The 11,550-nt window shown below is 35.0% G+C and overlaps 1 protein-coding gene across 1 annotated transcript in view; it reads left to right on the forward strand.

The window, feature by feature from the left end:
• The first annotated feature begins 1,147 nt into the window (after positions 1–1,147).
• Positions 1,148–11,550, forward strand: part of LOC128243713 (ribosome biogenesis protein bop1-like) — a 32,323-nt gene continuing 21,920 nt past the window's right edge. The window contains exons 1-5 of the mRNA XM_052961632.1: positions 1,148–1,267; positions 3,853–4,005; positions 6,018–6,245; positions 7,814–7,965; positions 11,407–11,527. Of these exons, the coding sequence (XP_052817592.1) occupies positions 1,208–1,267; positions 3,853–4,005; positions 6,018–6,245; positions 7,814–7,965; positions 11,407–11,527 (714 nt within the window). The 5' untranslated portion in view covers positions 1,148–1,207. The remainder of the gene's footprint in view (positions 1,268–3,852; positions 4,006–6,017; positions 6,246–7,813; positions 7,966–11,406; positions 11,528–11,550) is intronic.

Genomic DNA, 11,550 nt, shown 5'->3' on the forward strand with positions numbered 1-11,550 from the left:
CACATATTTGGTATAGAAAACATTTACTTAGTACGTAATACTATATAATGTCTCCCCTTTTCGATGAGGATGAAGAACGGTGGAGATATAATTTTAAAATGGACCCAACAATTTCGCCTGCATGTCAAATTCACCACACCCGTCAAGACCAACAAATATTGTGTTAACACACCTTCAGATAATTCAACAACCACTGAGGAATTTCTATGTTTTTCATGCAATATTTAAGTAAAAAATTACTCAGTATAGTAAACAAATAAATGTACATTTATCATGTGTAAACTCTTTCCATCCCACATGCTTCTCTGTTGTATTCATCATTTTTTATATAATATATTTATGCAAATGTGTTGTTCATTTTGGATACAATTTATAATTGTTACAATAATTTACAATAATTCTTGAAAATACATGTATGTCTTTTATCAAGTACCAGGTGCTTTACTTTACTTATGAGAAATTATTTATATCTATTTATTTTATATCTGATGTATTGTAATCATGCAGTGTGACATGATATGTTTCTGTTTCATGAATGTGCTTATATAGTATACACAATGAATACAATCTTTATTTCATCCAATTGCAAAGTTTTCATAAACTTTTTGTTTCATTCAAGCTATTAAACCAATTTTAATGATTTCATTTAAGGTTCTTTTCCCTATTCAAACAAAACAAAAAGTTTGAAAAACTAATCAATTAGGTTTTAGTTTTAAAAGCAAAATTCAAAAATAAAGTGAATAAACTATTTCTCACTTGACTAACCTCATAAACATACTAATTTATTGATTTAAACAATTATATTTCAATGTCAATATTTTTGTTCATATTCTATATTGTATGCGTTTCTCACCATCCTTCTTTGTGTATGTTGTATGCAAATGTGAAAACCCTTCTTTGCCTATGTTGTATGCATTACTCTATTTCTTTGTTGTATGCATTTCATACTGCGCCCCATTCGGAGCTCCTCGGCCATTTTTTTCAAAAACGTTGTTTTTGAAAAAAAATGGCCGAGGAGTTCCGAATGACTGCGCCCTAGTTTTTAGACTGGTACCCTTTTTTTCTTTTCTGATTGGCGCATACCTGTCGTTAGATTTTTATCAAAAAGTAACGAAGGGTACCAGTCTACTAGTTTTCAACTCTTCAATCTCCGTCTTGTCAGACCCACACGTTTTTGGATTTCGCATATTTTTGTTATATTTTAGCGATGTCGTCTAAACGAAAGAGAGCCGATGTGAACAAAAATGAAGAAATATTGACCAGCGGTGTAAGTGTTGAAATTTTATATTTATGTTTTATTGTCTCTCGTGTTCATAAGCAAATGTAATGTGTTTTCGAGACAGCACACATTTTACATGTTCATTTTATTATTTGCTTTTCTGGTTTTTCGTGCAAGAATTCGACCTTAATTACTACAAAGTTTTTTTGGTAAAATTTTACCGTGACTTTAACCGCTTTTCATCACAGACTTGAGATTCTTCTGTATTCCTTATGATAAGTATTTTTTGGAAAATAAGCCTTAAAAATCACTGATACTTGGTATTTGGACTGCATTGTGAAAACGCTACTAGTTTGTGCTTGTTGAACGATTGCACCTTGAAGATAACTTCCTTCTGAACATGCATGCTACATATACAGTTGTTTTATCGAAAAATTCTTGTAGATCTGAGCTCGTTTCCGCACATGTCTCAACCAGAAATCTGCTAATCTTCATAACTTGTGAATGATAAAGATTGTATGGAATTGTATAATATTTAATATGTAAAAAAAAACGACAAAAAGTTGATTATTTGTTTATTATGTGTATCATAAGAGTACAAACACATTTTTTTTTTATGATTCTCAGTCCAAGAGATCATCCTTAACGGACCAATTGCTCGACTGGCCAAACAATGCTGTCCAAATACCAAGTAAATGTGTTAAAAATCGCAAAATAGGGAAAATAAGAATATAGTTATTATCTCACTTGTATGATAGATGGTTTAATTATCTGCTTTCACATATGTTTTTTTATGTATTGAATGTGTAAATAGACTTTCTTTATAATATACAAAACAACATCTTGTAAATAAATGAACTGTCCTTTTTAATACAATACTGATGAACATTACATAAATACTGAGAAATGGATTTTTGAATTAAACAAATCACTCACAAAATCATGTTTGGCACTAGTGTGTATTGGTAATCGAATAAGTTTTTTACTCAAAGTATGATTCAGTCATTTTTTAGAACTAAATGTTAGGGAACATTGAGATACTTGAAATATATATAAATTATTCTTTGCTTGGACACAGAGAAACTGCTGTTGGTAACTGAAGACTTTAACACTAATTTTCTGTAAAACCTGTTTTTTGAATTACACTTTGTATGACAAACATAAAATTAGAACAGGAGTCCTGCAAAGTAATCCTGACAAAAAAAACTGTTAACAAAATTAATATCAGCTATTTTTCGGTTTTCTGACAAGATGAAAGATATTCTTTGAATTTTTTATTACCAGTCCTCATTACCTACCTTTTGTCTACCTTGTGTCTTCTAGGGAAATGTTTAGCCCTTTAGGCTAGTTGATCCCTTTAGATTTCTTCTATGCAAATCTCCACTCCAGTCTGATTTTGTTTATCAATGAAAATATTGAATTCACTCCGGTCTGATTAATTACTGATGAATTTATTGATGAATTAATACACATCACTTAGATCAAAACGTTTGTGTGCCATAACTTATCCAGTTGTGATTTAAAACTGTTCACGGTGCTGCATGTAACAATATTATGTGGAAGGCCGTTCCAAGTGGATATAGTACGATGTCCGAAAGAATTTAATCGAATAGACTTGTGAGCTTTAGGCTTTGCAAGCTTCAAACAGTGACCTCTTGTTCCACTATTGTCTGCAAAATTGAAAAATACACTTGCATTGATGTCATCAACTTCGTGAATAATTTTGAAAACTTGTATCATATCAAATCTTTTTCTACGGTAGTCCAATGTTGGGAGATTCAGTTCATTCAATCGTTCTTGATAGGAAAGTCCACGAAATTCAGGTACTAGTCTTGTGGCTCTACGTTGTGCATTCTCCAGAACTTGCTTACATTTCTTCGTGTATGGGAAGTATATTAAATTTCCATAGTCCAAGTGGGAACGAACAAGAGACTTGTACAATGTTAAGAACGAGGATTTGTCCATGAAACACGAATGTCTATATTGGGAATATCTTCAATTAAAATGGGAAATGGACAAGATAAAAAGAAATTCAGTTAGTAAGGGAAAAGCAATTAATAAAAAAACAAAAACATTTGGAAAATATGAACTTATTTAGCAAGGACACAAAGCCCATAATTGGCAGTAAAATTAACAAAAAATTCTCTGATACCACTTGTCCAAAAGTCTGGGGAAAAAAAAATAATGTGTTTAAAATTCAGTCAGCTTGTCCAAATGGTTGAGTCAAATTTGGTGCAGGCCAAAAAAATAAAATAAAAATGATACCAGGCTTTGTACCTTAATTTAAGCGATGAACGTGCTAGCCTTATCTTCTCATTGTAAATACAATTAGTTAGAAAACAGGTCTTGTTTTTAACTTTTTCGACAAACATCATGTTAACAATGGCTTTGGGCAAATTGGTTTGGACAGCTTCCTACCGGAATATTTAGGGGCAATAAGATTAAATATATTATCCTGAAGAGAACTGCTATCGCCCATTTGATTGCCAAAAGTGTAATAAAAAGCTTAAAATAAATTGTTATAAAATGAGTTCATCTTACAAACTCTTTTTTTTTAAATTTCCGGTTGTATTTCATATCATTTGTTGCCAGATGAACTGCCAGTGATATTAACTATTGGTTTTATAAAACAGGTGGATTTATTTGTGGATGCTCCGGCAGATGAAGAGGATGCTTCTGAAAACAGTGATGTGGATGATCAAGATGCTAAGGTTGGTGAGGGGTCAGATGACTCAGACTCCAGCCAGTATTCAGAGTTGGAGGAGGAGGAGGAGGAGGATATGTCAGTAAGTCAGGAAACAGTTTTTCACAATTCGCTTTTACAAATAACAGGGTTTCCGCCAGGAATTTCATAAGGCATGTCGGAAGGGGAGGGTTTGGGAGGGGTGTCCCCTCCTGACGTCGATTATTTTTTATTTTCGTATCCAAAATGGTGCAATTTTCTGCATTTTAAACAAGTTTACAGTTATGTTCCCTATGATTTAGAATTACCAACTCAAGTCCGATTAACATTAAAAATATTTGTGAAAAGGTGTAATGGTTTCTCTTCATTAATTATTGGTATTTCTCAAGTTTTCCGACAATACAATATTCGACTCATGTTTCGTTTAGTGCGGGTATTATTTATATTGACACCGTTGACGTCACAGCAAAACGTGTAAAGCACGCTGCATGCTGGAACACAAAAGAGCCCGGAGCAAAGCGAGTTTATTATTATTATTTGTATTTAAAGCTGCAACAGCTAATATTTTTAAAGCCGGGTCAGCTAAATAATAACTTAAAGGGAATGTAATGTGTATTTTCAGATTTATTTATCTTTTTTCTAAATAAATTAAAAGTACGATAAAATAATCGAAGAATAATAAGCAACACAAAATATAACTTTACACTAAACTAAAGACGGGAACGCGACTCAATTACATACGACGACATAGCATAACCCTTGTTTATAATAACACCGATATCTTAACACGGTGCTCAATTACAATTTAATAATTGGTTAACAAACGGACTCTGGATTAAGAAACAAAATAAAACGACACATGATTTATGTTACCGAAATCAATTAACACTTATTGTTTACTTTGCGTTCATAGATGATTATAGGGATGAAGGTCGCAATTACGACAGTGGTGTTTTTCACTCATTCCCATTTTGATAAAGAATAGGAGGAGTTTGGTTAATTGCACTGTTGAACCTCACCGACACGCCTTCATGCTGTCGTCGATTCTGAATGGCTGATACAAATGCCGTAATAGTTCCGACACGCCTTCTGGCTGTCAGTCAACCGTTGCAATCGCTGTGTATTGTCAAAACTGTTGATTGTTTTGATAAGGATTGTCGCTACGCGGATTAAAGCATGTCGGCATAATTAACGCGTGTCGGTAATTAGCCTTGCCAGCGGAAGGCACGTCGGGCCCGACAAGCCATAAAGGGCTGGCGGAAACCCTGAATAAATCATCTTAATTGATACAATGTCTTATTATTTATGTGTGTGTCCCTGCTTGTTCTGTTTTATTATAAGGATTAATTATTATTGCTTTGCTTATTATGACAGCCACATTTGAAATAAGATATGTGTTTTATATGTATAATAGAATGTGATGCTTTTGTCTTAATATGTTGCCTACTTATAAAAAAGTGTTTATTATTATCTATTTAAAATTCTTGTCTGTTCTATCTTGATAATTGAAAGAAGAAGGCAGCGGTCAAAATTATAACAAGCCTGCAAGCCATATAAAATACTTTCTAGCCTTGCTGAAAATCGGGATTTTATGTAGCATTAGCAGGGTTTGTTAGAAAAAATTGATGCCAAACAGCAAGCACTTAGTGTAAGATTTTGGGCGTTTTCATCCATAATTCTGATTTCAGTGATTGAAAAGGTTGAGATATTGTCTTTGCCTTGTTGTGAGATGGGTTGTTGTGATTTGAGTTGACACTAGTGTTGGGAATCGGTTCCAGTTTTACTATCGATAATCAGTTCCACTCAAGTAACTGACCATAGATAGTACAATCATTTTTTTTTAAAAACTAGATAGTACCTGAATTGTATTTTTATTCATCAATCATGTACAGTATTAAACTCGAAATTATTATTTGCATATATGTTTTGTCTGTGATTGATGTTTTATAAAGATTAAGCACAAAATAAAGGTGAGATAAATTTCGGGCTAGTTAAAACGACTTAGTCTCGGTAAGATTTCACAGCTTTGAGCACTCATTAATGCTTAAAATCCCCAAATAGGTATTGTGAGAACTAGATAAATAAGGACACATATATCATTTCGGTACTTTACAGGATGAGAGCAGCAATGAAGATGGGGATGAAAGTGATGATGAAGACTCAAGTGACGAAGAAGACAATGATGATGATGACTTAGTTGATACAAAGCCAACCATGTTGTTTGACAATGATGATGACTTAGCTGATATAAAGCCAATCAAGTTGTTAGGCAATGATGAAAGTAAACCATCTGCCTCGAAAGTTAATTTTGATGAGTATGCTGAAGATTCGTCAGATGAAGAGGTAAAAAAACTCATCTTTAAAAGGACCTCAGATGTTGTATATATATATACTGTTTGATTAAAAAGGTAATACGCTAATGTCTGAAAGCCGCTGAATTCTGGTTCATGTGATCTTGTTTGCTGTATCATAAATGAATTTAAGTACATTTTACATTAAGTAATTACAGTTTCTATATTTGACCCGCCCCCTTTTTTAAATAAAATCACACTTAAAATGACCGATTTTGCAATCTTTGTTAAAAAAACCTTTTTCATAAAGTTTTTAAGATTTCCTTTTTGTGTGTACAGAAAACCCTTTCAAATGAAACCAAAACAATATGAGGTCACCAGGCATCATAAATTAAACAAATTTGTGGGTCAGATTCCTTAAAGTGACACTTATATTCAAAATCAAAGCATACACATGTATAACAAACACCAATTTTGACATATAAACTTTTAACTACTTACTTAATAAGGCATTTATGCAAAATATTAACTACTGATAACAAGATTGTAACCGTGTATTTAACAGCAGAAAGAGTCAAAATATTAAATGGTTGGTGAATGTCAAAAAAGATGTACTGTGATCTACTATAGTCTCGTTAGGTAGAAATACCGTGTTTTATGCTCATTTTTCTTCAAATTAAACTAGGTATCCTTCATAAGAACCCTTGATTTCGACATTTATTCATCTTTTTTTGAATATTAAAACAATATGATTAATTGTGGTACATCTTATCTGGGAGTAAGCGTGCATCTTTAAAGCAGCACTCACACGGATTGACAGTTTTGTCATTTCTTATAAAAAATTGTCTCAGAATCAGCTTATTTTGGCATTCAAGTTAGTCATATAATGTAACTTTCAATCAACCAGTTACATTCATTCGAAAAATTTCAATTTCTTCAAGAGTGAGTTATGATTAAAGCCATAAAACATCAATTTTCAATCGTAAATATGAAAAACTGCAATCTAATCTTTATTCAGCCTTCTTATATCACTGGTTTTAAGACATTAAAAAAAATTATGGAAAAATTGGCTCATTACGAGACAAAATATTAGAAAAATTGTAAAACAATCAGTGAGAGTGCAGCTTTAACACAATCTTGGTGTATTGCATACATTTATTTCTTTAGAAAACGGATGGTAATATGTATGTCATCACTGCAAACTCTTGTACAATGCCCTACAACTATTATGTAGACTTAATTATACACTCAACAAAATAAAGGGTCTCATTTACAGTTGTTCACCTATTGAAATAGAACAATTGACATATGCCAAGCACATTCTAGGAAGGTTGCTTATAGAAATGTAATTATGGGTATTGATATAGACGTTTATTAATAAGAATGCAAGGCTCTCGAGACTAGAGGTATTTGTAAAAGTTAAAAGAGATGTTCAAAAAGTGACCTCTAATTAATTTCGTAGAGTGTAATACATGCCTTTTTTATAGAATTAAAAATGTTAACATGTTGATGGACTGATTTCTAAGAAGAACAGTGACTTTGATAAAGTCTTTAAAAGGCTTTGCACACTCAAGTTTCTATTTCCACAGTTAAACGTTCTATATTTCATTTCCATCACAGGATATCCGTAACACCGTGGGTAACATCCCGATGGAATGGTACAAGAATTTCAAACACATTGGCTACGATGTTGAGGGACGACGCCTGATTAAACCACAGCAGGGAGATAACTTGGATGACTTCCTGAATAAAGTTGATGATCCTAACTACTGGTAGGCAGATTTGGATTGTCTCCCTTGTATTAATCAAATTTTATGTTACTTTTTAGTACATTTCAATATAAACAGATACTAAATATATCAATTTTAAGTTACAAGGATGTGGCAAAAGACTTGTAGCTTTTACTCAACCGATAACTCCTTTTCTATACTTTCTCTTTTTATTATTTTTAAGAATTTGGCAATTTTTTATCAGACCCACTCGTTTTTTTCTTGGTTCGTGTGTCAGACGAGTATTGTGAACTCTGGAAGTAAAATTATCTACATGTATGGTTAAAAGGCAAAAATGCAGTATAAGCCAATATTTGGACTCTCTTGGCCTGTTATGTACAACATCAGGGGCCATGATGACATGCATGTACAGTTTCAAGTCCGAAGTCAGACTCGGCAGGCAAATCTACAAATCTTCATTTTCGTTGTAACTTTTTTTCTAATTGAGAATTTATTTTTAAATTTGCTGAGTTTTAACCTTTTAAACTTGTCCAATTATGTCAAACATATGGAGAAAAGATGATTTTTATGCCCCCGAAGGTGGGCATATTAAAATCGCACCGTCCGTCCGGCTCTGTAACTTTCCCTTGTAGGGGCAGATTTTAAAATAACTCGCCACATGTGTTCCACATACCAAGATGACGTGTGGCGTGCAAGACTCGTGTCCCTACCTCAAAGGTCAAGGTCACACTTAGTGTTTATTCACAATGGAGTGCTGCATATAAGGACATAGAATATAGGTTGTCGTGTCCGGGCTGTAACTTTCTCTTGTATGGACAGATTTTAAAATAACTTGCCATATGTGTACCACATACCAAGACAACGTGTCATGTGCAAGACCCGTGCCCCTTCCTCAAAGGTCAAGGTCACACTTAGTGTTTATTCACAATGGAGTGCTGCGTATAAGGACATAGAGTATAGTTTGTCGTGTCCGGGCTGTAACTTTCCCTTGTATGGACAGATTTTAAAATAACTTGCCACATGTGTTCCACATACCAAGACGACGTGTCGCGTGCAAGACCCGTGTCCCTACCTCAAAGGTCAAGGTCACACTTAGTGTTTATTCACAATGGAGTGCTGCATATAAGGACATAGAGTATAGGTTGTCGTGTCCGGGCTGTAACTTTCTCTTGTATGGACAGATTTTAAAATAACTTGCCACATGTGTACCACATACCAAGACGACGTGTCGCGTGCAAGACCCGTGTCCCTACCTCAAAGGTCAAGGTCACACTTAGTGTTTATTCACAATGGAGTGCTGCATATAAGGACATAGAGTATAGGTTGTCGTGTCCGGGCTGTAACTTTCCCTTGTATGGACAGATTTTAAAATAACTTGCCATATGTGTTCCACATACCAAGACGACGTGTACCGTGCAAAACCTGTGTCCCTACCTCAAAGGTCAAGGTCACACTTAGTGTTTATTCACAATGGAGTGCTGCATATAAGGACATAGAGTATAGGTTGTCGTGTCCGGGCTGTAACTTTCCCTTGTATGGACAGATTTTAAAATAACTTGCCACATGTGTTCCACATACCAAGACGACGTGTCGCGTGCAAGACCCGTGTCCTTACCTCAAAGGTCAAGGTCACACTTAGTGTTTATTCACAATGGAGTGCTGCATATAAGGACATAGAGTATAGGTTGTCTTGTCCGGGCTGTAACTTTCCCTTGTATGGACAGATTTTAAAATAACTTGCCACATGTGTTCCACATACCAAGACAACGTGTCACGTGCAAAACCCGTGTCCCTACCTCAAAGGTCAAGGTCACACTTAGTGTTTATTCACAATGGAGTGCTGCATATAAGGACATAGAGTATAGGTTGTCGTGTCCGGGCTGTAACTTTCTCTTGTATGGACAGATTTTAAAATAACTTGCCACATGTGTTCCACATACCAAGACCACGTGTCCCGTGCAAGACCGGTGTCCCTACCTCAAAGGTCAAGGTCACACTTAGTGTTTATTTACAATGAAGTGCTGCATATAAGGACATAGGGTATAGGTTGTCGTGTCCGGGCTGTAACTTTCCCTTGTATGGACAGATTTTAAAATAACTTGCCACATGTGTTCCACATACCAAGACGACGTGTCGCGTGCAAGACCCGTGTCCCTACCTCAAAGGTCAAGGTCACACTTTGTGTTTATTCACAATGGAGTGCTGCATATAAGGACATAGAGTATAGGTTGTCGTGTCCGGGCTGTAACTTTCTCTTGTATGGACAGATTTTAAAATAACTTGCCACATGTGTTCCACATACCAAGACGATGTGTCGCGTGCAAGACCCGTGTCCCTGCCTCAAAGGTCAAGGTCACACATAGTGTTTATTCACAATGGAGTGCTGCATATAAGGACATAGAGTATAGGTTGTCGTGTCCGGGCTGTAACTTTCCCTTGTATGGACAGATTTTAAAATAACTTGCCACATGTGTTCCTTATACCAAGACGACGTGTCACTTGCAAGACCCGTGTCCCTACCTCAAAGGTCAAGATCACACTTAGTGTTTATTCACAATGGAGTGCTGCATATAAGGACATAGAGTATAGGTTGTCGTGTCCGGGCTGTAACTTTCCCTTGTATGGACAGATTTTAAAATCACTTGCTACATGTGTTCCACATACGAAGACGACGTGTCTTGTGCAAGACCCATGTCCCTACCTCTAAGGTGAAAGATACAGTGTTTATTCACAAGGGAATTCTGAATATAAGGACTTAACAGTGTAGGTTGTCAAGTATGGGTGGTATTTTTTTATGTTCAGAGGCAATTTAAAATAACTTGCCATATGTATTTGACACGTAAAGGCAAGATCAACTTTTCATGTACTGACCTTGTTCGTAGGTCAATGTCACACTCGGGGGCATTCGTCACATACTGTGACAGCTCTTGTTTATTTAATTAAAATGCGTTTCTGAGTCTGATTCAAACTCGGACTTGAGACTGTTCGTAATCATGTGCCTTGATATGGTTTCTAACAGAGAAATTCCAATCATTATTATTATTATGGCTGTCTACACTATCAAGGTAAAAAAGAGAATAAATGATAAATAACCTTACTGAATAACACAAAGTAAAGGCAAATCCTTGAAACTGATGTTTTATCAGTCAGCCTTGAAAAGGGAACTTTTAAGCGAATGCCATTAGAGCCTGTTTTTAAATCATTTGTAGGCCAAAATGGAAAATATTCAATCAGACTCCTGGATAAGAAAGCTGGAAATCTAACACTTGTGCTTGGCATGATATTTTTTATCAAAACCGGTTTTATACTAAATATATTATTTGATCAGGCCTTGAGAGCATTTAAACAGTGCAGGGGTTTGACAACTAGCTGCGTATATGCTGTTTTGTATGAATGCCAAAAAATACAAGTTCATCAGCATTAATACTAGGGCAAGTGTGTTTCTCACTGACTGGTAGCTTATAAATGCTTTCATTTGATCAGGCGTACAGTTTACAACAAGTTGACCGGTCAGAACATTGTGCTGAGCAAGGAGGATGTTGAGTTGATACAGAATCTACAGAGAAAGAAACATCCAACACTCGCTAATGAGGAACAATATGAGGTAAGCTTTTTCCCCTTTAACAT

Source organism: Mya arenaria, chromosome 8, assembly GCF_026914265.1.
Source record: "Mya arenaria isolate MELC-2E11 chromosome 8, ASM2691426v1".
In the NCBI taxonomy this organism is placed as follows: Eukaryota; Metazoa; Mollusca; class Bivalvia; order Myida; family Myidae; genus Mya; species Mya arenaria.